The sequence below is a fragment of the Panthera pardus genome, unplaced genomic scaffold, assembly GCF_024362965.1.
Source record: "Panthera pardus isolate Hobbes unplaced genomic scaffold, ASM2436296v1 HiC_scaffold_3, whole genome shotgun sequence".
NCBI classification, from domain to species: Eukaryota; Metazoa; Chordata; class Mammalia; order Carnivora; family Felidae; genus Panthera; species Panthera pardus.
Window position 1 is genome coordinate 31564158 of NW_026526876.1, and position 26836 is coordinate 31590993.

Here is a 26836-nt window from a genome sequence, read left to right on the forward strand (position 1 = left end):
GTTCTGACTGCTACTTTGCAGCTGTATGATTTTGGCTCTGGGCAAGGAGGTGTTTCAGGAATTATTACTATCTGTGTCTGCATTTGGAGGCAGAGGTAGGACCAGAACTTGGATGCTCTAAAGGCTCTTTCTAGAACATTCTATGCTACAGGTCCTGGGGATGGGCAATCAATAATAGTCATTGAGTGCTTGCCACAGGATAGGCAAGGGTCTAAGTATTTCACAGCTATTAACTTATCAACCTACTATTAACTTATTAAATCCTCACATAGTGTATTATGAGGTGGGTGCATTATTATCCCCATCAGCTCAATTTATAAAGGGGAAAGCTAAGGCACAGAGGCTTTAAGATATTTGCTAGAGGTGGCGCTGGCCCCTGCCTCCCACGTGCTCTGATCTTGAGGCACAAGCTGCATTTCTTGGATTTCTTGAGCCCAAGGCCTGAGTAGATAAAACCTCCAACAGGTGAGCAGGTCACTGCAGGGAGCAGAGAAACTTGGTTCTGAACCGGGTGGGGTGAGAGCTCCTCTGGACTCAGGCAATTGGGGGTTTGAATCCTGGCTCTTTCATTTGAGTGACCTTGGTGTGATTTTGACCTCTCCCGCCTCCATTTTCTTATTTGCAAAATGGGAGATTGCTGAGAGAAGTCTTGGTTCTACTCCACGGTAGGAGCCATTACACACAAGGCCCTCAGTTTCTTCCTCTGTATCATGGGAGAGTAATCTCTTGGTTGTTGGCTGGGAACGTGTTTGGGTAAACCGTAACTTGGAGGCTGTGAAAGACCTTAATAGAAGCTTGGTTCTCGCCTTTACATACATACAGTTTATAAAATGATTTTGTGTAATTTCAGACCTCCTCTTGACGGGGGGTAAGGGAATGTAAAGGCACCTTCTCCCCTGCCCTTTCGACCAGCGGCCACTTCACCCGTTAGAGTTTGCACTCTCCCGCTCCTAAACGTGGGCTTTCAAGCCTCTCGGAGCCCCAAAGCCAGTTTCAGGGAAAGCTGATGGTCGGCCCCTTCGAATCCGCGTGCTAACCTCGCGTGCGCTGGCTGGCTGGGCGGCTTCAGGTCCGAGAAGCTGGTGACGTCAAAGTCACGGACTGCCCTTCTTAAAGGCGCAGGTTTGCACTCCGTGTTCATTTTTCTGTGTTCGGACAAATAATTACGACTGCACAAAAGTTTTAAAGGCAAGGCAGGTGGTGGGGGTCTCAGGTGCGGGGCTTGCGGGGGAGATACGTGTCTCTCTGAGAAGCGGGATCAGAGACGTCAGCGCAGGATTTAAGCCTACCTGTCACCCAGTGCGGCACCCCCCAGTGCAGGGGGAAAGTACCTGGAAGGCACTTAACTTTGAGCCCCCGTTTCCTCTTCTGTCAAAAGGGCCCAAATAATAATACACTTCTAAAAACTTGGGGACTTAGAAAAAATAACGTGACAGTAGCCAACGCAAAAATGTCGGTCCCCTTCTTTCCTACTCAACCCTTTCATTGTGCGAAGGAGGAACCCGAGGCCCGGAGTGGTGGTGTAACTTGCCCAAGGTCACACACGGTGGTGGGATGCAGCCTAAATGGAGTCCGGCGGACCCTGTGTTTCCTGGCTCCCGGGCGAGCCTTTTCTCTGTCCAGCCTGCCTGGTCCGAGTCACAGCTCTTCTAACCCCAGCGCCCACGCGCACGGTACCCAGCAGTTTGGCAAGAGGTTGTGGAGCAGCACCTCAGTCGATTATCTGTAAAATAGGAATAATGCTAATTTCTGTTTCGTACGTCATCGCTAAATTGGAAAACTCCGCAGGGAGCCCGGCGGGTAAATATATGCCATCACTATCTGATCGCCCCGTGGCCTTGGAAGAACTGATTCAAATCCCTGCCGGCTCCGCAGATGAGGACACCGAGGAAGAGCGGGAGAGCGCTTTACCCACGCTGGTCTGGAAAGTTAAGGGAAGAGCTGGGACTCCCCAGGCAGAGCTCGCGCAGCGTACTGGTGGGATGGAGTTTGTAAGACCACGCTGTTAAGTGCGGTGCTGCCTCCGTCACGCTCGACGTGGAGACCCCGCGACCTTGGGGCGCTGGTCCGGCGGAGAACCTGCGGCGCACCCTCCCTCGGCTGGGGGACTGGGGCGGTGCGCGTCCCAGAACCTCTGCGGGTGGGCGGGGCCGGCGGCACTCCGGGCGTGCGGCAGGTCGGCCGGCGGGGGGCGGGGCCTCGCGGCGCGGTCCGGAGGCGGGGCGGGCTCTGCTGCTTTTCAAGTCGGCCTCGGTACGGGTCGAGCGCGCGCGGACCCTGCACCGGCCGCGGAGCCGCCATGGGCCCGCTGGGCCCTGGGCGCCGCGCAGCGCGAGCACCGGCCTGGAGCCAGGTGGGCGGAGCTGGACCGGGGTTGAGGGCCCGGCTCGGGGCGGGGGCGGGGGTGGAGGTGGGCCTTCCGAGGTCCCGGGGAGCCTGAGCTGGGCTGGGAGCCTGGAGTCGTGAGCGGTCGGGCCGACCTGCTCGGTCCCACCGGGCGTCCGCTGAGCGCGGGACCGGCGTGCCGGAGGAACAAGGAGAGATCCTGTCTCTCCAAACCTACTTTCCGCCCTCTCGGCCGAACAACCCCGCCTCTGTCTTGGGAAGAGAGCAGAGAGATTGTCCTTCCTATCTAGGCCTGGGGACTGGCCCTTCCGGCCTCGGGGGGAGGGTGCGGGGGAGGGCTTGGAAGCTCGCCTGCAGTCCCGAGAGAGCGGACGGTCCTTTCGTGACCATCAGATTTGTTTACACGTTTCCCTCATTGCTCGGCCCCACCTTTCAGGCCCGGTGACTCGGAGCTCCCAAGTGCCTGCCTCGAGAGGCAGGGGCTTTGGGGAGCGGCTCAGACGTTTTGATCTTTGGGTCCCCAGGGCCAAACCAGGTGCCTGCCCCGAGGAGGGGGCACGGCAATTCCGTGTTGCTTAGATGAGGGAATGGCAGTGGGCCATTATTGCCTCTTAACCAGTGAGTAACTCCCCAGGCTTCCCTCCTAACTACTCCCACAGTGACCTTGGTCAGGTCACCCTACCTCTATGAATCTCTGTTTCTCAATTGACAAAGTAGAGCTGACAACTGCTTTAAAAGGTTATCGTGAGGATCGTTTGAATTCATGTTAAGTGAGTGAATTGGGATGAAGGGCTGGGTCAAATCCCTTTCTTCCCTTCCCACTGACTCGTGTTTTGTGAGTTGGGACTCCAATTGACTGTTTATTTTTCAGAATTGAAGCTACAAGATGGCTGACCAGAACCCTGGGGGCATTAGCCCCCTCCAACAAATGGTGGCCTCAGGCACCGGGGCTGTGGTCACCTCCCTCTTCAGTAAGATCTGGGGAGGTGGGGTGGGGGCAGCTGGGGACTAGGGCAGACCAAAGATTGGAGGGGACCTGGTCCTGGAGGAGGGGTCAGGGTTGGGGTCCTTAAGGAGACTTCAGACCTGCTGTCTTCCCCCCAGTGACACCCCTAGACGTGGTGAAGGTACGCTTGCAGTCTCAGCGCCCCTCCGTGGCCGGTGGTGAGTGCCCGACCCTGGAGCCAATATGGGGTGATGCCTGGATAAAATAAGGGTCTTCCAGGGATGGGGTCCCTGGAGCGGGTGGGGGGGTTCTCCTGACTTAAGGGACTGCCTTGTATTTTAGAGCTGATGTCTTCCTCCAGACTCTGGAGCCTCCCCTACACCAAATGTGAGTTCCCCAAGCCACAGGGGGCTTGTGAAGGTCCAGGGGAGGGAGTGTCCCCAGGGGACCCGAGAGCTCCACAGCCCTAGCACACACTTCCAGGTCCTGTTAGCGAGCCCTCTGTCAGGAATGTCCACGCAGGGACCACAGCCTCTGCTGGCCCTCTAGGGATGGGGGCTCACCACCTCCCTGCAGAGTTCCAGAGCATAGTCATCCTAACACCCCCTCCCCTTTCCCAGTGCCCTCCTCTCTCCGATCCACAGGGAAGTGCCTCCTGTACTGCAACGGTGTCCTGGAGCCCCTGTACTTGTGCCCAAATGGTGCCCGCTGTGCCACCTGGTTCCAGGACCCCACGCGTTTTACGGGCACCTTGGTGAGTTGTGCCCTCAACCGTGTCTCTAGGCATTCCTGAGGGCTTTGCATTGGTCACGCTGCAGACTCAGGAAAGAATGAGTGACGCAAAGCAAGTAGGGGTGGCCGGTTCAGTTTGGGAAGGGCTTCCCTGAGGAGGTATCGTCGCTATGAGGTTTTGAAGGGTGGGCAAGAGTCCACTTGGAGCTAAGTGGGTGATTGAGTGTGTGGGGGCCTGAGCGACTACCGCCAGGACTCTGGGCAGTGGGCAGAGGTGAGGACGTCAGGCTGGGGCCAAGTATGGGTTAGCCCCCTCATGGAGCTTCTTCACCTTCCTCCTTGCGGACTGGTGTCTGCTTGGCCAGGATGCCTTTGTGAAGATCGTGAGACATGAAGGCACTAGGACCCTGTGGAGCGGCCTCCCAGCCACCTTGTGAGTATCCCAGCTTGTGTATTTGCTTTTCCTTCCCGGAATCCTCTGGCCCGTTCCTCTCCTGTTGGCTGACTGGGCAGGGGAGGCCTGGGAGGTTTGGGAGGCTTTGGGAGTCCCAGCTAACCTCTGTTCACCCTCCCAGGGTTATGACTGTGCCGGCCACTGCCATCTACTTCACCGCCTATGACCAACTCAAGGCCTTCCTTTGTGGTCGAGCCCTGACTTCTGACCTCTACGCACCTATGGTGGCTGGCGCACTAGCCCGCTGTGAGCACAGCCTTGGGCCCTTGATCTCTCTCTCTGACCCCCACCTGTGCTTGAGTCCGGTTCTGGCTTCCAGCTCCGGTGTCTGGCAGCTTAGGGGTAGAGGGATCTCTTGGGCCCCCAGATCCTGGGACACGTTGCCGTTGGGCCCCGTGAGCTGACCTCTCCCCACTATTCCCCCTAGTGGGAACCGTGACTGTGATCAGCCCCCTGGAGCTGGTGCGGACAAAGCTGCAGGCTCAGCACGTGTCATACCGGGAGCTGGGTGCCTGTGTCCGAGCTGCCATGGCTCAGGGCGGCTGGCGCTCGCTGTGGCTGGGCTGGGGCCCCACCGCCCTTCGGGATGTGCCCTTTTCAGGTAGGAATCAGGAGTGCAGGGGCTGGGGTAACGGAGCCTTTGGATGACTCACAAGAGTTCTGCAGTTAAATCCCAGTTGTGCTATTACTGACTTTGAAGTCACCTGACTTCTCTGGGCTTTGAATAGCTCATCTGTGCAATGGGGCCAGCAGGCAGGGTATTCACCCAGGTTTTCTTTCAGAAGTAAATTTCTGCAGAGGGCCCGTTACAGAAACTGGCACGTAACGAGCAGTCTTGGTTACCAGGAGGGAGGGCTTGTCACATTGTGCGGCAGTGGAAAATGGGAGGTCTGGGGCCACCCTGCTGCCCTCTCCAACTCTAATGAGCGTATCCTTGCGCCCCCAAGCCCTGTACTGGTTCAACTATGAGCTGGTGAAGAGCTGGTTGAGCGGGCTCAGGCCAAAAGACCAGACATCCGTGGGCATCAGCTTTGTGGCTGGCGGCATCTCAGGGACGGTGAGTTGATCGGACAGGGAGTGAGGCCAGTGGATGTGTCCTTGGGAGGCCTGAGGGTTGTTGGAGGTGCTCAAGAGAAGAGTGCTCGTGTAGCGGCAGGTGGCTGCCTGTTGAGGAGCAAGCTCGCCCTCCCTGGTGAAATCCTAGTTAAGGTTGGCAGACCCTGGCTGGATGCGAGGGATGGGGGTCCTGGGAATGGAGACCAGCTCTCTCCCTACCCCGCCAGGTGGCGGCCATCCTGACTCTACCCTTTGACGTGGTGAAGACGCAACGCCAGGTCGCACTGGGAGCGGTGGAGGCTGTGAGAGGTGAAGGTTCTGGCTGGTGTGGGGCTAGGCAGGTGGGGGCCCACGCGGGGTCTTACTGGGCTGTGCCTTACGTTTGCAGTGACGCCCCCACACGCCGACTCCACCTGGCTGCTGCTGCGGAGGATCCGGGCTGAGTCTGGCACCAGGGGACTCTTTGCAGGTGAGTGTCTGTGTGTGTGTGTCCAAACTTGGAAGGATTGGGCCCCTCCCAGGACCCTGACCTCTGACCCTAATCTCCGTCTCCCATTGCAGGCTTTCTCCCGAGGATCATCAAGGCTGCCCCCTCCTGTGCCATCATGATCAGCACTTACGAGTTTGGCAAAAGCTTCTTCCAGAGGCTCAACAGAGAACAGCCTCTGGGCTCTTAAAAGGAGCCAGGGGACAAGGACCCTATCTCTTCCATGGATGGGGGTGGGGCAGAAGGAGACTGAGCCAAGTGCCTTGTCCTCAGCACTGAGGGGAGGGGCCTCATTTCCCTTCCCTCTCAACTATGAGCTCCAGGGGTTGGGGCTACCCCTCTAGGTCTGCCAAGGCCCCCCTAAAACAGCTTTCTTCCTGCTGTTCCTCATTCCCAAGCCCCAAGGATAATCACTTTTCCAGCCCCCCGCCCCGACCAAGTTCAAGACCAAATCTGATAACTGCCCCCTCCCTTCCCACCATTTCCCTGTGTTTGCTGTAGCTGGGTCTGCTTCTGGGAGCCACAAAACCCTGGGCCTGGTGTAGTCTGCACCCTTCCCTGTTAATTCCTTGAGTCTAAAGATGATGAACTTCTCTCCAGTGCCTGTGAGTGCAGGGGGGTCAGGGGTGGGGAGGGAACTGGGACTTGGTGAGTGATTTGCACAGAGGGGGCCTGGAGGGGACCTTGACAGCGGCTTTTACTGCCCAGGTGGTACCCATATAAAGCACCCCCCTCCTTATTTAGTGAGAGCTGGGTCAGTGCAAGGACCCAGAGTTGGGGGCGACAGGTAGTGTTAGGGCCAGGGTAGAAGGTGGTGCAACCTCTCCCCAAGGGCACACTTCAGTGCCAACAGAGGAGGGAGGTTGCTTCTTTGGGTCTGCAACTCTGGGCCAAAGCTGAATTGCTCAGGGTGCCGGAAGGAGAATAGGGCCCTGCCAGGGCTTGCCTCCTCCACCTGCCCCCAGGATGTTCAGTGTCTTCTCTGCTTGGGGCTAAGCAAGTTATTAAGAGTATTAGGCTGAATGGGGCATTTACATGTCTGCTGGGGAAAGGCCTAACATTTAGGACCCTTCTCAGGAAAGCCACCTACTCCTGGCATTCTTCTGACAGGTCTGCTCCCGTGGGGCACGCACCCATTCTGTCCAGTCTAGCATCACCTTCGTTATGGGCCCGGCACCGGCTCTATCAGATTATGCCACCTCAGGACAGTGTCCAGTCCCAGCCCCCCACAGACAAAGTTGCCCTCAGTCTTCTGGTTTTTATTTGCCTGATCCCCTCAGAGCCCCTGCCCTGGGGACTGGGAAGGGAGGGACTCCAGGGAATACACAAGGACAGACTGAAGAGGCATGGGAGGTGGGGGTGCTGAGGCTGGGCCACCAGCTCCTGAGGAGGGTGGTGGGGATGAGCGAAGAAGAGTCCACTGGGAAGCCAGCCGGGCGTCAGGGTCACCAGAAGAATGGAACAAACTTTCCCAAGGATTCCCTGTGGCCGCGGTGCCCCTGCAGCCTGGCCCAACCGACTCCCCTTTGCAGCTCCTGCTCCCTTGGGCAGAAAGCTAAAACTGGCAAGAAGCAAAGGGTGCCTTTCGCAAGAGACCCATGTCTGGGTGGGCAGCGTTCCCTGGAAAAGTGGCCTGGACTGGGGGACTCTGAGGAAAGGCGGCAGGTGTCTGTGCCCCTGGCCAGGGTGGGGGTGGGGGGCTGGCGTTGGTGCTGCCCACACCGCTCCTCAGCTGGGGCTCAGTGCTGGGCTGCCCTCAGGACTGTCGCTCACCAGGCACTCGTTGGATTTGAAGCTCGCCAGGGACTTGCAGCTGGGGATGGAGGCCAGGGAGCCGCAGAGGCCCAGCATGGAGGGCGTGGGGTCCTTCCCTGGGGAGAGAGGGCAGGTGAGGCCAAGCCAACTGGTCTGCCTGTGTGTGAGTTGGGGAGGGGGGTACAGGTGAAGGCAGTGGAGGGGCAGCCCTCAGGTGAACCCCCCCTCCCCCAGGAATTTTTCCTCATTTCTGGAGCATTTGCCATTTTCAGTTAAACCTTGATAAGCATCTGCCCATGCCATGCACAGTGCCAGGGACACTGTATTGTAATCGTCAGTTTATGTCTCTGTCTCCCCCTGAGGTTCATCCTCTCTGTCTGTTTATTAAACACACGGTGAGCACTTGTTCCGTTCCAAGCACTGGGGATACAGAGAACGGACGAGACACGGTCCCTGCCCTCACGGAGCTCACAGTCTGGTGGGGAGACAGACACACGGACAATCACAAACACAGTGTGGCGGGGTTCCACGTCCATAGCCTGCCTTGTCTCAAAGAAGATCTAAAATCATCCAGTACAGTGTGGTTTTTAGAAAGAAAAGGCAGGAGTCCAGGCACCGGGAAAACTAGGGCGGGGAACCAAGGTGAAGCCAGGGGAGGGCAACACAAAATGCATGCGTTGAAGTCCTGGACATTCGCTTGAAGAGAGCCACTAATTTGGCTCTGAGCTTCCTGGCAGCCAAAGAAAAGGGGGAAACAATGGTCAGGCAAGCGGTTCGCAGAGTGCATGAGATAAGAGCAAATCAGTTAGGCAAAGAATTCCCCAAGAATTTGTGAGCCCCTTGAGGATGTCATCATGCCAAAAAGCCATTGAGCCCTCACCATATGCCAACATGGGTGGTTATTTTAATCAGCATCCCCATTTTACAGATGGGAAGTGCTCAGCCAGGTGAAGTGACTGACCAAGCTGGCAGGGGAAGAGGCACAGCTAGTTTGCCCTAGGGTCTGCCCAACACCCCCAAACCAAACTTAAATGCTGTGCTAAGCTCTCTGGAAGGGCTGAATGAAAGAGGGAATCGGCCAGGGCCTGACCATAGGCCCCAAGGCCTGGCCTCAGCCCTCCTTGGAAGAGTTGGGTGCTGGATCGGGGGCTCACCGATGGGGCCCCAGGGCTCCTCATCCCGTTTGCCCTCTCCCAGGCGCTGGGAGTCCGAGCTCAGACTGGCTTCAGCTGACAGTGGCTCCGTGCTCATGAAACTGTGTCTGTGGCAGAGCAGAGGGCTGGTGTGCAGGCAGAGGCCTACAGCCCCCCGCGCCCCCCCCCCCTCCCAGTGCCCCTCTTCCCAGTAAGGGCCAGCACTCGGGCCCAAGCTGAGCCTGGCTGAGGCTTACCTCCGGTAGAGCTTGGGGTTGTTGGCACCCTCTGCCCCATTGAGCGTTCCTAGTGACGGCCATTGGTTGACCAGGGGAGTAGTGAGCTCTTTGGAACCCTGGGCCAGGGGAACGTGGTCACCGGGGATCAGACCTGTCCTGGGATGGGGAGGAGGGGTCAGGACTGGCTAGGAGAGGGAGCAGAAGTGGGGAGGGGGGGGCGAGCTCAGAAAGAGGTGGTGGTGGGGTTAGGAATGAAACCTGGGTAGCAGAAATGGGGACAGAATGTTGAGGATCAGTAGGGTAGATCCTGGGAGTCAGTGGAAGGTACTGGGGGTTAGAGAGGTGACGGGGATTTGGTGTGCTCCTACTGGGGGATGGAGGGGACAATGGGGTGTTTGTGGGACTCAAGTCAGTGTGGAGTGGATAGAGAACAGAGTGGGAATCCTGAAGGTTAATGGGGTATCTTGGGACTCCTGCTGGGAGGTCACAGGGTAATGAAAAGGTCTAGGGGGGAGCTATTGGGGATGAGTAGCAGTGAAGTCAGTGGTCACCGTGGGGATGATGGTCAGTGGTTGTGGATCAGAGGGCTGTTGAGCAGAGGGAATAACGGATCGTGTTGAAGGTTGCTAAGTAACATTTGAGGTCCTTATCAGTAATGTTGGGGTCCCAGGAGTAATGTTCTGTAACCATGCTAGCTGACGGATGAAGTGGGGCGCCCAGGATCTTACGTTGAGAGTAACTTAGTTCGCTGGGGACGGGGGCCTGGGGTGGAGGAGGTGAGGGGATCAGTGGTTTGATGCTGGCGGTTGGTTGCACTAGATGCTGTTATCAAGGAAGGTGACGTTAGACTCTGGGGGCGATGTGGTCGGGGTGGCCGGGACGGGGAAGGGCGGCGGCGGCGCTCACAGCTGCTCCTGCAGCTCCAGGATCACGCCTTCCAACTCCCGCTTCTCGCGCTGGTTCTGCGCCGCCGCCTCCTCCAGCTGCAGCTGCAGCCGCCGGTTCTCCGCCTCCAGGTCCTTCAGCTGCGACTCGCGCAGGCGCACCAGCTCCTCCAGGTAGCCCTGCGGGGCGCCGGCTCAGCCCGGGCCGCGGGACGCGGGGGGAGGGTCCCAGCGGCCGCCCGCCCCCCTTCCCCCAGCCCGCAGCCCCCGCCGCGGCATCACGCACCTTCTGCGCGTAGACGATGCGGAACTTCTGTTCCATCTTGTGCCATTTGCTGTACCAGCTGTCCTCGTCGGTGACGAGCGGCAGGTACGGGTGCTCGGGCGAGTTGTCCTCGCTGGTACTGCTCTCGGCGCTGTGCCGCTCCTCCTCGTCCGTCAGGTAGTCATAGCTTGGGGGAAGGAGCGGTGGGCACGGCCCGCTCTGCCCGCCCGGGCTTCCCTTGCCGGCCCCCTGGGGCGGAGGGACCCGGATGCCGGCGCAGCCTGCCCCCTGCCCGCCGTCCCCCACCCATCACAACAGTCCTGGTGCTCACCTCTGGGTGAACTTTAGGTAGGGTGTGTAATCGATGACCACGGGGGTCTTCCCGTCCAGCACTTCGCCCTTTAGGCAGAAGCTGGGGGCAGAGGAACCACAAGGTTGGGGGCGGGTAGGAGGAGATGGGAATGTGGGCGTTCGCGGCTAAACTCCCTCCGCCACCTCCATCCAGACCCCACCTGAAGTCTATGGCGCTCAGTCCGATCAGCATTCCGGTGAGGACGGTGGCTTCCTCCCGAAGCATGATGGCTCCCGAGTCATAGAAACGTCTGCGGGGCGGGGGAGCGAGGGACTGATGGTGCAGCATCCTCCCGCGGGGGTGGCGGGTGGGGCACCCCTCAGGACTTCTCTTGTTAGCTTACTACAGACCTTTCCTAGAGGAAGGAGGGGTCTCTTTCCTGCTCACCTCTCAGGTGTGGATCTGGTCTCTCCCTCAGAGTGGGGCCCACTGTGTCTCCCACCTATTAGAACGTGTGTTCCCTGAGAATACTTTCCTCCATCCTCTGAACTACCCCTTTCCAGCAAAGCATGGAGTCCTCCAGAACGGTAAAATCAGGAAACCAGTTCTAATCATTAGTGCTTGGCATACAGCAGGTGCTCAAAAATATGGTGATGTAAACTCTGACATGTGAGGACAGACTAGAGATAGAATGGAGTAAAAACATTGGGTTGTATGTGACCACTGGGTTGGTGGGGAGAGAGACATGACCCTGACCATACTCAGCTTCAAGCACAAATTCTGCCTGTGACCCCGGCCCCTGAGACCCATTCTCTCTGCAGACCCACGGTGCAGGGACTGAGGCTCGACACACTGGGACTCTGTTGTCCATGGGTAGCAAGTACAGACTGCTGCCACTGTTTGCGGAGTAGGTAGGGCTCTGTGTTATAGGTCATGGAACAAGGTTAACATAGTTGAGGCTTGTTCAGAGGTGTGTCTAAGGTTAGGGCTGTGCATGAGGTCAGTGCTGCCGAATGGTGGAGAATAATTAATCTGACTTGGAAGAGATGGTGGTGGTGCTAAAGGTGTGTTCCAGGAAGGCAGGCGCAGCGGCAGAGGATAGTCTGGGAGAGGGAAACTAGCAAGCTAGCAGTGCATGCTGGGAGTTGTAGTCCAGGTACTGAAAGTTGCTCTAAGAATTGAAGGATCGAGTATGTTTAGGCAGTGAACGTGCACACTGGGATCTGTGGGCCGAGCTGACTGAGAGGGTCTGACCTGGTGGTCCGGGTGTCCCGCAGAGCTGTGGTGATGTATTCCGACATTCGCTTCTCCATCAGTGCCACTCGGATCCATGCCCGGCCCTGAAAGCACACTCACCTTTATTTGTTGCCCTGAAGGGACCCATGAGTGCACTATTGGGTCTAGACCTCCTGTGGCTCTTCTACCCAGTGCCTGTAGGCAGGGGTGAGGAACAAGGAGCAGGCAATCCCCCCCTGTATTCCCCTGCAACCAACAGCTGCCCTCGCCCTGCCCATCACAGGCCCCTCACCTTGGCTCGGGCTGTGCTGATGTTTTCCATGTTCTCAATGCTGCTCACACAATTGTTGGGCACTTTGCTGCAGGCCAACCGGATATAGTCCCAGAAGCCCCGCTGCCCGTCTGAGCTGAACCAGCTCACCGGACCTGCTGGGGCACAGGCTGAGCCAGGGCAGGGAGGGGGCTCAGCAAAACCAGGGAGTTTGTACAGGGTCCATGTAATGGGGTATACACATGCATAAGTATAAGCAGCCACGCCCACACATGGTGCCTCCCCCGAACATATGTGCACACACATGCATGTACACGAAGGGCTCACTAGCATATAACTGCACGCCCATTGATTGGGCTTGTGGGCACCCACTCAAGTGGCCAGAAGACCCCGTCCCCTCTTCCCAGCTCTGTGCATGGCCCAGAGTCAAAATGATGGGGTTCAGAAAGCCACAGGGTAGAACAGAGTGGGTGGCTGGAAGCTAAAGGCTGGGAGTTAGGAGGGCTGGACAACAGGGGACAGGGAGCTGGGCCCGCCCACCTTTGAAACGGTGGCTGAGGATCTGCTCTAAGATGGCTGCAAAATTCACAAACTCCTCGGATGAGTCATCGATGGGTTCTGCCGTATACTTCTCCAGCAGCGTTTTCACAGAGAACCTGGTGAGGGGTGGGAGAGGGGGAAGTGGGGGTCCAGTGAGACAACAGGGTAATGGCAGTAGAGGAGGGGTGTTAGGCAAAGAGAGGGAGAGGAGGACAGAGAAGAGGTCATGAAGAGCATGGGTGTGGTAGGAAAGGGAAAGAAGGTGAAATACGGAGGGATACACAGTGACCACAGAGGTGCTGTGACCTGGGAGTGATAGAGTGGCAGGTGGGAGACTGATTGACATATAGGTGATAGGAGAGGTGACAGCTAGAGAAAGGAAACTTCAGGAATAAAGTATGAGAGGGGATAGAACAGGTAAGAAGATGAGACACCCGGAGTCAGGGGTCTTTCCCAGAGCCCCTTCCTTCTTGCCCATCCTTTGGAGTTGCATTTTCTGTGTGTGGGTCAGAGGTCAGCTAGGAGTTAGAAATGGGTTTGTACCCCTGCCCTGTGCTGTCTTCTGCTATTGCTGGAACAAACTTCAGTCCCTTCTGGGGGCGGCGGGGGGTCACCTGTGCCAGGACATGTGAGTTGGCACTGAGCACATGGAGCGTGGGCATGCAAGGGTGGCCAGGTGGGCTTTTAGCACACGGATGCCCCCCTTTCCCCTTCTCCTTCCTAGCCTGGTCGCCCACACACCAGCTGCCCAGAACCAGGCGGTGCAGAGCTGGGCTGGGGCGTTGTGTGTCTGTGCGTGTGTGTCTGTGCGTGTGTGTGTGTGTGTGTGTGTGTGTGTGTGTGTGCGTGTGTGTGTGTGTGTGCAGGTTGTGGGTCTGACACACATTGGGTGTGTGTGTGCGGGACATTGGCAGCAGATCTCTGGAAGGGGTCTTAGAGGTCCAGACACCTGGCTTCTCAGAGCGGAAGGGAATCAAGGGAAGCCAACAGGGCTGAGAAACTGGAGCCCAGCAGCCCCCGTCCTTCTCTGCAATCCTGCTCAGAGCCTCAGCTACCTCTGCAATCCCTACCCCTGCAATCTCCACCTGCCATCCCTGCACTGGGATGGGGCAGGAATGAGGACACAGCTCCCAACATCCCATTATTACCCTATTGTGGGTAGCAGAGCAAGAGTGGGTATTGGGGGGATATGGGGGCTGCTTGGAACTGCCCTCCCCCCCTAAGCTTATCAAGCCCTGTAATGTGTCAAGCACTGTAGTTTGCATGTATTAGCTCATCCATCTTTACAACAGCTCTGGGAGGTAGGTCCTCTTACTATCATCATTCCCATTTGACAGATAAGGTAATTGAAGATTCAAGAGGTGGACTGATCTGTTCAGAGTCACACAGCTAGTGAGGAGTCAGGTAAGTATGTCTGATTCCAAAGCGCTCCCTCTTTCTGCTACATCTTGTGGCCTCCTGGTGGCCATCACGATTCCCAAGGCCTGGGAGCAGCCCCTGCCTCCTCTGCCTTCCACTCTGCAAGCTCCAGCCCTTATGCACTGTCCTCTGAGGCTCTCAGACCAATGGCAGAACTGAGCCAAAGGCCCTCCCTCCCTCTCTTTGGGCTTAGAGCTGGTCTGGCCCGAAATCAGAGCCAGGTCAGTGTTGGGGTCGTAGTAGACGGAAGCAGCCTGATGGACTCAAATCCTGTTTCCAGGTGATATCCATGTGGCCTTGGACGGGTCATTTAATCTCTCTGAGGCCCAAACAGGAATAATAGAGTACCTGCCTCAGGCTCCAGGAAGGACTGGGAGAAGGTAAGTGTGATAGGCCATTGGGCAGGGGTGGCGAGGGGCAGGGTCATTAATGGTAAGGTCGACCCTGCTGGAAGGAGCGTGTGTTTAGGGCATTAGCTGGGCTTCATTATGCAGCACGCTTCACCCCCCGTGATATTTTCTGGTCATCTGGGTCAGCCCTCAGTGGGGGCCTGGGGCTCGTTTCAGTGTGGCAGCCATCTGCCATCTATCCTCAGGGGTGTCGCCGAACTGGTCATTGCCCCCGGGAGCCCCATGGTGTGTTCCTTGTTAGGAGGTGCAGTGGCTGCTGCAGGTTACCATGGAGACGGGGAGGCCAGGGCCCAGGGGAGCCCTTGGCCTGCTAAAGGGAACTGTTCTGGGAGCTGGAGGCGAACCACATGACAGTGATGAGGTAGCAGGGGCCTGAGGGGTTTCTAAGTCTTTGTCATGCCCCCAACCCCCTCCAAAACTCTGTCCCTCACACCCCAGCTCTAAGCCCACTTCCGAACCTCCAGAACCTCTGCTTCTCCAGCCTAGGCCAAAGGGAGATTCCCCGCACCCCACCCCCCTTTCCCCATGCACTCAAGAGGCTCAGTTGTCCTAGCAGGCAAAGGAAAGAAGAAGAACCTTCTTCTCAGAGACAGGAAGGGTACCATCAGGAGAGGGCTATTTTCATGTGCCAGGCATGTGGTCCTACACGAATTATGCCATAACTATTCCTTGGTGTGGCTGTTACATTGACAGTGGGGATGATGAGGCACCCAAGACCCAGAATGGTTAGGAGACTTCCCATGGTTGTACAGCAAATAACTGATGAAGTCAGAGCTTGAACCTGGGACCCTCTGGCCCCAAAGGCAGAAACCTTTGTTTTATACCATAGTGGCAGGGGTTGAGAGGTGAGGGTGGAGGCAGCAGCCTGCACTTTGGGCTGGGGCAGATGCAGTGTGGTTGGGTGTGTGCTCAGGAACCTGGAAGGAGCTATGGCGGGCAGGAGCCAGGGCATCAGGTGAGCGCTGATTCCTGGGGGGAAGGAGCAGGGCCAAGGCCTGTGTGTAGGCAAGGTGGGGGTGGCAAGGCAGGACAGCTGAGCCCGGCACTTGGAGTGCCTGCCCTCAGAGGTGGCATGGGGGTGGGGAGGTTGCAGATGGAGAAGGCAGCTAGTGGCGGGGGGGGGGGGGGGAGGTCCTAGAGGGAGAGATGAGGGCAGGTGAGGCTGAGGGACAGTGGCTGGGCAGCTGGCCGCTCCTGGCTCAGGGCAGGGCAGTGAGGGTGAGTCACTGCAGGGCTGAGGTGGGAAGGTTCATTTCCTGGGCCCCCCAAAAGCAGATGAATCTTCCCAACACTGCGACAGCCCCACCCTCAGGGACACATCTGCCCTCCCAGTCTCCTCCCTGGAACCCAGGAGACCCAGGCTTCTGCGGTCAGACCCTCCCTCCTTCCCACGGCAGGCACAGCATCCCTCACCCTTCACTGGGTGAATTCAGGGGCTTTGCCCACACCCCTAGTTGATCCTGCCACAGGCTGCAGCTGCCCAGAGATGGAGGAGGGCACATCTCTGCTCCCGGATTTAAGCCTGGGAAATCTCCCAGGAAAGCCCCACCCCTGAGAGGCCAGGATGTCAGGGGTGGGAGTGAGGGTACGCTTGGAGGGCGTTCAGGCCACTACCTGTCAGTTCTTCTCTGCCCACCTCGCCCCCGCCCCCAGCAAGGGAGCCAGCCATCCCCACCCCTCCCCCTCACACACAATGTCACTTCCTGGTTTTCACAGGAAGCTGCAGTGCCAATTAAACACCCCTCACCCCTAGGCCCCGGACTGGGCATAGGCCTGACTTGGCCTAGAAGGATAGGGACCAGACCTCCAAACCCCCTCCTGGTCTGGGCCTGAGAGGAACAGTGGACGCGCTCCTCTTAACTCTGTGCTTCATCCCTTTTCCTCCGTGGCTGCTGTGCACCCTCCCGGCAGGCACGCTCGGTCCGTATTTCCGCAGCCCGCCCCGACGCCTCTCCCTGACCACCCCCCGCCAGCGGCGCCCACCTGCACACGGTGATCAGGTTCCTACGCTCCACGGCCACATTGCGGGAAGACGCTTTCTTGGAGGACAGCCCCAGAGCCATGGTGGTCTGGACAAAGCTCGCTTCCATCCAGATGTGCGGCCACTGCTGCCGCCACCAGCTGCCCCCCACCCCGCCTGGAGCCCCGGCCCCCCCCCGCCGGATCACGGCTGGGCCCTCTGCCCGCCGGGGCCCCTCGATCCCTGCTCGGTCATCCCCCTGCCGCTGCTCCCGGTGCCCGGCCCCCTGGCACCCTCCCCCGGCGGCGATTCCAGAGCAAAACAAGGCCGGAGGGAGCTCTCCGAGGTGCTGAGCCGGGCCCGTCACCCCCCTCCCTTAGACGCCCGCCCCCCTCGGCTGGTGACGTCAAGGCCCTCGGGCCCCGCCCCTGGCAGGCCGGGCACCAATCCGCAGAGGATGCAGAATTTGGGGGTGGGGGGGGGGAGAGGGCTGGGGCAGAAAGAGGGCGGAGGGGGTCCCCGGAAGAAGCAGCGATTGGAAGGAGGAAGAGGGGGTATCTGGCCTGTTGTCCATTCCCACACTCAGGGCCCGGGACCCCTCGCCTCGCGTCTCTGAGTTCCAACGACTGAACTCCCTGGTTTCTGAGCTGTGATCAGTGGTGTCTCAGTTTTCCTCCTGCTGCCGGGGAAAGGAGGTCCTCACTTCCCATACCCTCATCGCAGCCCCGTCCCCCACCCAATCAGTATCTGGGTTCTCAAGGAGGCCGGGATCAGGTCTGCCTCCAGAGAGCGCAGGTGGCCCTACGCGGTAACCTAGGAGGCCAAGGAGCAGTCGGAGAGACTGTGTATCTGGTGTTTGGCTTGTCAGCACCGGCCGGTGGATTCAACGGCTCCTAGGGTGGGGGATGGGAATCCAGAATAAGCCGTAGGAGCCTAGCGGCTTGAACCACTCAGGACTGTGAGACTAGACTGGCAGCTAAGGGCCAAGGCACTGCTCTCTCTCTCTCTCTCTCTCTCTCTCTCTCTCTCTCTCTCTGAGTCCTACTACACCCACACACCATCCCAGGGCAACTGGCTTGAGGGTTAACCCCCTGGCTATCAGCATTGCTGCATGGTGCCATCAACTCACTCTGCAAGGCTAAGAGAGCCCCCAAAGCTGATCACATCTTTTAGGGTAAAGTGAAAGAAATGGATACATTGCCTGGCTTTCCTGTCACCCTCTGCCTCCCAGTTGTTCTCTCATCCCTGCTTGCACCTGCTCCATTCCTCTACTCAACCTGTTCTCTTTCACACTCCGAAATCTCCAGCTCCCACAGAAATCCTTCTGTGTTAAGGTGGGGTACACCCAGTTTTCCCATTTGGCTTTAGGAATGTCCATCCTAGGGCTCAGCTTATGTGTATTCACCAACTCTGTCCACCTCCTGGATTTACTCCACTTTACTAGTGTATGGTCATATGTCCCCACATGGATTCACATGTGCACCAACATCTGAATATGATCAGCAGGCAGGGACCCTCTGTTAGCACAAACAGAGGAGGAAGAGATAAAAAAAAAAAAAAAAAAAAAGGCCTATGCAAGCTCACAACCCCGGTCTCACTCCCTGGGCACTCCCAGCAAAGATCTCATGTCTACTCAACCTCAGCCTCAATTCTTGGCTTCCAGAACCTCAGACTTGGTCTTTTCTGTTTCTCCTTTGCCGTCTCCCTCTTCCCTCACTTCTAGAAGGCCCTCTTATCATCCTCCTGCCTCCAGCTAGATAGCCAATGCCAATCATGATATTCTTTTGTTTTTCAGTTGCGGGGTATGTCATGTGAACAAAAGAGCATGTAAAACACATAGGTGCAGTTTAAAGAATATTTACAAAACAAACACCTGTGTCATTTCCTTAAAGATCAAGAAATAGAAAGTTGTCAAGAACCCAGGACTTCCCAAACACACCCAGATCTTCTCTTCATCCATCCCCCCAAGGGACAACCACTATCCTGACTTTTGTGATAATCATTTCCTTGCTTTTCTTTATAGTTTTATCACCTATATGTCGATCAATAAATATATAGTTTAATGTTTCTTTATTAAAAGAAAATTTGTTATTTGTCTATTCTTTCTCCATTATTTTCCTCGTATATGATTCCAATACATGTCAATACTACAGTTTACCTATTCTGTCACTGAGGGTAATTTTGTGTATCCGAAAGGGCCTAGTAAGAAAAATGGAAACCACATTATGTATTTCAGATAGAAGGGATTTAATACAGGGAATTGGTTACACAGGAGTTAGAAGACTAAAAGCGAAAAGAGAAAGAGAACACTGGGACGACATGGAACTCGTAACCAAATGAAGCAGCGAGGGCTGAGGGAACAAAAGAGAAGAGGTGGGATTGCTGCACCCAAAGAGACCACAGGTAGGGCCCTACTGAGTTGGGGCTCAGATTCAGGCAAAGTCACCAGCAGGCTGCTGCTTATTCCTCAGAGGAGCTGTTTACAAAGCTGGTTCTTGGCGTGCAGAATGAAGCTGAAGGCTGGAGCCAACTTCCAACGACAGAGCGACTCAAAAAAAACCAGAAATATGGGGAGATAGTTCCTTCTTTCTTCCTCCTGCCTTCCATCTCTCTGTAGTGTCTCTTATTAGCAGAACCTAACAGAAAGCCAATTAGTAACGGAGACTGGGAAGCAAGTTTGCAGAGTCAGATGCACTCAAATCAGACAGCAGAGACACAAATAGTGGATTTAGAGCAGAAAGGCAAGAAATGAATAACTGACATTAGTCTGCCTCTCTACCTGCTCAACATTTATACACATCTTTTTTTTTTAAGTTTACTTTTATATATTTTGAGAGAGAGCTAGGAGCAAGCGGGGGCGGGGGCAGAGAAAGCGGGAGACAGAATCCCAAGCAGGCTCTGCGATGTCAGCGCAGAGCCCCATGCAGGGCTCGAATTTGTGAACCAAACCATGAGATCATGGCCTGAGCTGAAACCAAGAATAGATGCTTAGCCACCCTGGCACCCCTGTACACATCTTTCTATACGTATTTGAATAGTAACAGGGGTGACTGGGTGGCTGTCAGTTAAGCATCTGACTCTTCGTTTCATCTCAGGTCATGATCTCATGGTTGGTGAGTTTGAGCCCTGTATCAGGCTTTTCACTGACAGCTCGGAGCCTGCTTGGGATCCTCTCTCTCTCTCTCTCTCTCTCTCTCTCTCACTTTCTCTCTCCCTCCCCCACTCACTCACTCTCTCCCTCTCCCCACTCTCTCTCTCTCTCACTCAAATAAATAAACTTAAAAAAAAAAAAAAGAACAGTATGGGGTGCCTGGGTGGCTTAGTCAGTTAAGCGTCTGACTTCAGCTGAGGTCATGATCTCACGGTTCATGGGTTTGAGCCCCGCATCAGGCTCTGTGCTGACAGCTCAGCCTGCTTCCCATTCTGTGTCTTTCTCTCTCAAAAATAAATAAACATTAAAAAAGAAACTTAAAGAAATAAACAGTAATGAACTTCATATGTTTGCCTCGCAAGGTGCAGTTGTCCTTTGTACAAATGAAGATGCTCTGGTTCCCACTCCCAAAAGTGAAGCTGCAAAGTCACTTCGGTAACAGTATCCATTTCTGGATGATGCTAATACCTCACCTAGTTCAGCCACATTTCCTCTAGAAGATTCTGTAACCTAAAGGCTAAATTATGAAGTTCATTATCAACAAAAAACAGCCTATAAAATAAGGGAAAGAAAGGAGGGGAGAGATTAATGTGTAGAGATTAATATGTAGATTAATATGTCATTATTACATATGTAATACTATGTATTATTAATATGTATTAATAATACAAAACAAGCAAGAAAGAAAATACCTATGGCTTCTACAATCCTTATTCCTGTAACTGTCACAAGTTTACCTTTATGACTCTCCTCTTCCATTACTCATTTCATTTTCACTTTGCCTGTAGCCATAACCTCAGCTTGTTAATTGTTTTTTTGTTTTTTAACCAGGTCAAGTGACCAAGCCTTCATTCTTGATGATTCTAAATCCTCAGAATTGAGTTCCTGCGTTTTTTCTTTAACTTTTGCTATTAGACATGGAAGAAAGGAGAGGCACGCCAGAGAATCCCATGGGTCCTAGGCATAGTCTTCCCTACCTTCATTGCATAGCTGCAACCCAATATCCCTTGGAATTTGGGATAGTCACCCCATAGTAACCTTCTGTGCTCTGAGCCCAGGCGAGCCTCGATCTCCAGTTTAGTGGACCCACTGTTGTATCTGGTGAAAGGATTCCTCCCTAGGTGTAGTAAATGTTGTCAGTGCTCCTCCCACATTCGCTCAGCTCTTGGGTACACTGGAAGAACTGCCAACTGCCAAAAAAAAAAAAACCTGCAGCTCTTTCCCCAAGGGCTCTCTCTGGCCACTGGAGCCTGCTCTACTCCAACAAACACTGGGCAGGCTGAAAGTTCTGGGGAATTATACTTCCATCCAGAGCAACCCTGAGGAAATAACTGATGGGGATTGGTGAATAGATACCCCAGCTCCCTCAGCCCTCACTTGGGATGGTCCTGAGGCTCACATTATTATTGGTTCCCTGAGTGTCCCAACAGGATTTTAAGCTCTAGCTGGTCACGCTCTTAATATATATATTTTCTAATGTTAGAAAGAGAGAAGACCTGAGTGAGGGAGAGGAGCAGAGAGAGAGAGAGAGAGAGAGAGAAAGAATCTCAAGCAGGCTCCACACTTAGCGCAGAGCCCAATGCAGGGTTCGATCCCACGACCCTGGAATCATGACCTGAGCCAAAAGCAGGAGTTGGACACTCAACCGACTGAGCCACCCAGGAGCCCGTAGCTGTTCACACTCTTAACTTTCCTGAGGGCACGCCCTTATTAGCCTCCTCTCCTTCCCCGTGTTCCTTTCTCACTTGCTTCCTGGTGGTTCTTAGCATCATTTCCCAAATAAAAACTTGCCTTTGAATCCTTTCCCTAGGTTCTACTTCTAGGGCAACTCCCCAAAATACAGCTGGTATTTTAAGTGGTCCTAGGAAGCAGGTTCTCAGGATAGGATTCTGGAATTGTATTATTCACCATCCATATGGCAACAAGGGTTACTTTGCTGAGGTAAGTGGAGTCCTTAGATCGACTAGAGTGCTGCACATCATGATTACGTTCCCCTTGGTGAATACAGGGTGTACGGCCTGTGAATATCTCTAGTATTTGAGACGTAGGAGGGAAGTGGTCATTATAAGGACAGCAGAGTTGGCCGGTTGTTAAACGACATCAAAGTGCTAAAAGACAAAAATGAGAGACTCACAGCCAACTATCAACTCAGGGTTCAGGGTGAGAGCAGGAAGGCCTCTATGGCAGCATTTAAGGAAACTCTCATCTGCAGCCTGTGCTGAAAATCGATCCCATAATCTGATTGTGAGAATAGCAGAATTATATCTTTAAAGACGTGACAAGTCTTTAAAGTCTTTAAAGTCTTTAAAATAGCAGAATTATATCTTTATAGACGCAACAAGTCAGGCCCCTGAGATCTGGTATGGGATCACCTGTCCTGGGACCCTCAGATTTTTTCCCTGAGCCCTTTGGGGCAGCAGAAGTGGCCTCTCCTTGCCTGCATACTGTGCAAAGTCCACATCTGAGGCAGATGCCCCATAAGATGATCTTCAAGATCTGACTCTGACTCCCTCCATGATTCTAAAAAAAAAATTTTTAACATTTATTCATTTTTGAGAGTGAGAGAGACAGAGCATGAGCGGGGGAGGGGCAGAGAGAGAGGGAGACACAGAATCAGAGGCAGGCTCCAGGCTCCGAACTGTCAGCACAGAGCCCGACGCGGGGCTCCAACTCGTGGACTGCGAGATCATGACCTGAGCCAAAGTCGGACGCTTAACCGACTGAGCTACCCAGGGACCGCCCCCCCCCCACGGTTCTAGACCCATAACTTCGGTTAAGTGTCACCATGCACCAAGCGGGGAAGTACTATCCCAGCGACGACAAGAAAGGGATTATTCATCAGAAGACTGCAGGATCTGACTGGCTAACATGTCTCAGAAATTGGGAGAAAGTGCCTCTACTTACCCCATGAGAGTGCTGGACGGAGGCCAGGGGGTGGAATATAAATAAGTCTGGATAATGGAGAGTTTATTGATCTGGGATACTCTCCCAGAGCCGAGGAGTTAACATTTTAAAGGCTCGGCAAGGACATCTGAAGCCAGTTGCAAGATGTTACTGGCATAGATCTTCAAAGTTTAGGAAAATCTACGCATTAGGGCAAATGAGGCGGAGAGGCCGGGACTGAGCGGCAGAATACTGGGGAGGGGGGTTCAAAGGCAGAGAGGTGGGCACACCAGAATGAAATTATAATTATATGTGATCAGGGAACCCTCCAGCCCGCTGTATTCTTCGTGGAGGCCCAGAGATACTTCTTCAATAAAGTGATAAGAAACGGGCTAGATGTTAGGGGACCCTGGCACTCTTTACAACTCAGTAGTGGTTCTGCTCTGCTGGCGAAAGTCGGTGGTAGCAGAAGCTGCTGCGGAAAGAGGCTTCCCAGAGTCGATGTGTACGACGGGAGCCCAGAACAGAGGCCAGGCGATGGCACTTAATCAGCAGGGTCAAGGTGGACCCCCGTAATGGGCAGAAAGGCCAAAATGGTCACCTGGGATCTATGGTGAGTGTTCTCACTTCTTCCGAATTGCTGTGTCGTATGGTTGGTTATTCTATGCTTCACTTGCTGAGGAACAGCCAAACTGTTTCCACAGGGGTCGATTCATTTTACATTCCCACCAGAGATATACGAGGGTTCCAGTTTCTCCAGCAACACTTGTTGTTTTTCCTTTTTTATTTTATTTTGCTTTTTTTATTTTGAGAGAGAGAGAGAGCACAAGAAGGGAGAGGGGCAGAAGAAAAGAGAGAATCGTAGGCAGGCTCCTCACTCGGCTTGGAGCCTGATCCAGGGCTCGATCCAACAACCCTGGGATTATGACTTGAGCCAAAATCAGGAGTCAGGCACGCAACTGACTGAGCCACCCAGGCGCCCCACTTCGAACATTTTTTAAATGGGTTGTCTGTCTTTGTGCGATTGACTTTTAAGCCGATTCTACTAATTTGCTGAAAATTTCTATACGCTGAATTAATTAACCTGTAGCTTCTTTTGGATTTTCTTGATACACAATTAGGTCATTTGCAAAAACAGGTTTGTCTTTTTCTCACCAAATAACAAGCATCCTTGTTCTGTTTTTGGCCTCAGAAGGAAAGATTTCAATACCAAGTGTGATGTTTGCTATAAGTTTTTTGTAGGTATCTCTTATCAGGTTACAGAAGTTCCCTTCTATTTTAGTTTGCTCAAAGTGTTCATCATTAATGGGTGACAAAATTTTATCAAATGCTTTTTCTGTTTCTGAGATGAATATTTGGTTTTTACTCTGTCTTTACGTTCATGTGGAGGATTACATAAATTGATTTTTTCTAATGTGATCAAATTCCATTTCTAGGATAAGCCAATTTGGTCATGGTATATTACCTTTTTTATATATATTATTGGCTTTAGTTTGCTAAATGTTTTATTCATTTAGGCTTTTAAAATTTATGTTCATGCGTGAGATTGACCTATTATTTCCCTCCCTTGTACTATCCACGCCAAGTTTGGGTATTAAGATTATGCTGTTAAATGAGTTAAGACATGCCACCTTATTTTTTATGCTTCATGACATAATTTGTGAATCTTTGGAAGCATTTGCTTCTTGAATATGTGACTGAATTTAGTGATGAAGCTATCTGGTCATGGAACTATCTTTGCTGATTCAGTTTCTTTAATCGTTGTGCATCATGTGGGTATTCTATTTATTCTTTTTTTTTTGTCTTAGTTTTTTTATTTTGACTTTGTCAACTGGTTCTCCATTTTTATTATTATTATTTTTTTTAAAAAATTTTAATGTTTATTTATTTATTTTTTTAACGTTTTATTTATTTTTGAGACAGAGAGAGACAGAGCATGAACGGGGGAGGGGCAGAGAGAGAGGGAGACACAGAATCGGAAGCAGGCTCCAGGCTCTGAGCCATCAGCCCAGAGCCCCACGTGGGGCTCGAACTCACGGACCGCGAGATCGTGACCTGAGCCGAAGTCGGACGTTTAACCGATTGAGCCACCCAGGAGCCCCTAATGTTTATTTATGCTTGAGACAGAGACAGAGCATGAATAGGGGAGGGGCAGAGAGAGAGGGAGACACAGAATCTGAAACAGGCTCCAGGCTCTGAGCTGTCAGCACAGAGCCCGACGCAGGGCTTGAACCCACAAACTGTGAGATCATGACCTGAGCTGAAGTCAGATGCTTAACTGACTGAGCCACCCAGGCGCCCCAATGGTTCTCCATTTTTAAAACTCAACAACACCAGGGGCGCCTGGTTGGCGCAGTCGGTTAAGCGTCCGACTTCAGCCAGGTCACGATCTCGCGGTCCGTGAGTTCGAGCCCCGCGTCAGGCTCTGGGCTGATGGCTCGGAGCCTGGAGCCTGTTTCCGATTCTGTGTCTCCCTCTCTCTCTGCCCCTCCCCCGTTCATGCTCTGTCTCTCTCTGTCCAAAAAAAAAAAAAAAAAAACGTTGAAAAAAAATAAAACTCAACAACACCAAAGAATAATTTACACACAATAAATGGGCCCGTGTTAATTTTACAAGTCAATGAGGTTTGACAAATGCATACACCCACTATCAAGATATGGAATAATCTATCACTAAAAAGATTCCTTTGTGGGTCTTCCCAGTCAATCCTTTGCCTCACCCTTGTCCACAGGCAACCATTTATCTACTTTGTCACTGTAAACTAGTTTTTTTTTTTAAAGAATTTTATTTAAATGTAATCATATAGGATGTATGTGTCTAGTTTCTTTCACTTAGCATAACATTTTGGGAATGTATTCATGTTGTTGCAAGTATCATTAATTCATCCCTTATTTATTATTATTATTATTATTTTTAATGTTTATTTATTTTTGAGAGAGAGACAGAGAGCAGAGGAGGGGCAGAGAGAGAGAGGGAGACACAGAATCCGAAGCAGGCTCCAGTCTCTGAGCTGTCAGCACAGAGCCTGATGCGGGGCTCGAACTCACACACTGCTAGATCATGACCTGAGCCAAAGTCGGGCGCTTAACCGACCGAGCCACCCAGGAGCCCCAATTCATCCCTTATTGTTGCTGATGGGGATTGGTGGATAAATACAGTGGATAAAATGTAGTATCCCACTGTGTAGATATAACACAATTTATTTGTCCATTTACTTGCTGATGGATATTGGGATTGTTTTGATTCTGTTGACTATTTCGGCGAAAGCTAGGACACATGGTATTGTATACATTTTCAATACTTGTAATCAAATATTTTCATTTCTCTTGGGTATATACCTGAAAGCAGACTTGCTAGATCACATGGTAAGTATATGTTGAACTTCATAAGAAATTTCCAAAGTGGTGGTACCATTTTACATCCCCATCACCAATGTATGAGACAGCCGCTTGCTTCTTACAGTAGACAACATTCAGTATATTTATTCTTTTTAATTTTAGCCACTCCGGTGGGTGTGCGGTGGGACCCCAATATGGTTCTTCTTTACTGAGGTGGAATTTACATACGGCAAAATGTTTAGATGTCAAGCATGACATTCACTAATTTAGTAGATACGTGCCCTCATGTATCCCACATAGCAGTTAGGGAACAGAACATTTCCACAACTCCGAGGACATTCTCCCGTGCTTCGTCCTAGTCAGTCTGCTCAGAAGCAACCACTGACCCGATTTCTAGAACCATAGATTCGTTTTGCCTACTCTAAAACTTTATAGAAATGGAATCACACAATAAATACTCTGGCACTGGCTGTTTTTCGTTCAGCACGATGTTTTTGAGATTCGCTGATGTTGAAGCGTCTGTAAGTAACTATTTACTTTTATCGATGAGATAAGAAGTATACCACAGTTTGTTCATTCTCCCGTTGATAGACATTTGAGCTGTTTGTAGTGTTTGGCTATTATGAAGAAAACTTCCAAGAACATTCTCATTCAAGATATATTTCATATCTCTGGGATAAATATTTAGGATTGATTAAAGGAATCATAGGATAAGTATATGGTTAACTTTTAAAGAAACCGCCAAGCCGATTTCCAAAGTGGTTGTGCAATTTGCACGATATATAAAAGTGTAAGATTTCCAACGCTCCACCCCCTTTCCAACACTCAGTGCTGTTGATCTCTGCATTTTATTTTTTTTAATTTTTTTAAGTTTATTTATTTATTTTGAGAGAGAGAGGGAGAGAGAGAGAGCACAAGCAGGGGAGGGGCAGAGAGAGGGAGAGACAGAATCCCAAGTGGGGCTCGAACTCACGAATTGTGAGATCACGACCTTGGGCTGAGATAAAGAGCCGGGTGCTTAACCTACTGCACCACCCAG

The 26836-nt window shown here is 53.1% G+C and overlaps 2 protein-coding genes and 1 long non-coding RNA gene across 9 annotated transcripts; 2 read left to right on the plus strand and 1 right to left on the minus strand.

The window, feature by feature from the left end:
- Window positions 1-2219: 2219 nt before the first annotated feature.
- SLC25A39 (solute carrier family 25 member 39) lies at window positions 2220-6615 on the plus strand. 3 transcript variants are annotated; one of them, XM_019434852.2, is made up of 12 exons: window positions 2220-2353; window positions 3218-3317; window positions 3451-3510; window positions 3635-3679; window positions 3913-4046; window positions 4390-4457; window positions 4600-4724; window positions 4906-5079; window positions 5426-5535; window positions 5762-5843; window positions 5923-6003; window positions 6096-6615. In XM_019434852.2, exons 2-12 carry the CDS (start codon window positions 3233-3235, stop codon window positions 6209-6211), a joined length of 1080 nt encoding a protein of 359 aa, XP_019290397.2. In that variant the 5' UTR covers window positions 2220-2353; window positions 3218-3232; the 3' UTR covers window positions 6212-6615. The 3 variants fall into 3 exon arrangements, with proteins under 3 accessions (XP_019290397.2, XP_019290399.2, XP_019290398.2); XM_019434854.2 differs by having other exon boundaries at window positions 3937-4046; XM_019434853.2 differs by lacking the exon at window positions 2220-2353 and adding an exon at window positions 2735-3116.
- Window positions 6616-7265: 650 nt separating this feature from the next.
- Window positions 7266-16614, minus strand: RUNDC3A (RUN domain containing 3A). Of its 5 annotated transcripts, none has more exons than XM_053892621.1 (11): window positions 16449-16614; window positions 12637-12752; window positions 12118-12266; window positions 11844-11929; window positions 10810-10899; window positions 10629-10709; window positions 10319-10484; window positions 10055-10212; window positions 9167-9304; window positions 8931-9037; window positions 7266-7892 (listed from the first exon to the last, which is right to left on the minus strand). In XM_053892621.1, exons 1-11 carry the CDS (start codon window positions 16553-16555, stop codon window positions 7750-7752), a joined length of 1341 nt encoding a protein of 446 aa, XP_053748596.1. In that variant the 5' UTR covers window positions 16556-16614; the 3' UTR covers window positions 7266-7749. The 5 variants fall into 5 exon arrangements, with proteins under 5 accessions (XP_053748596.1, XP_019290387.2, XP_019290386.2 ...); XM_019434842.2 differs by having other exon boundaries at window positions 12118-12251; window positions 16449-16602; XM_019434841.2 differs by having other exon boundaries at window positions 12118-12254; window positions 16449-16602.
- Window positions 13505-18522, plus strand: LOC109258199 (uncharacterized). Its single transcript, XR_002076227.2, has 3 exons — window positions 13505-14040; window positions 14336-14435; window positions 16377-18522. It is a non-coding gene; the product is annotated as an uncharacterized LOC109258199 (long non-coding RNA).
- The last annotated feature ends 8314 nt before the right edge of the window (window positions 18523-26836 follow it).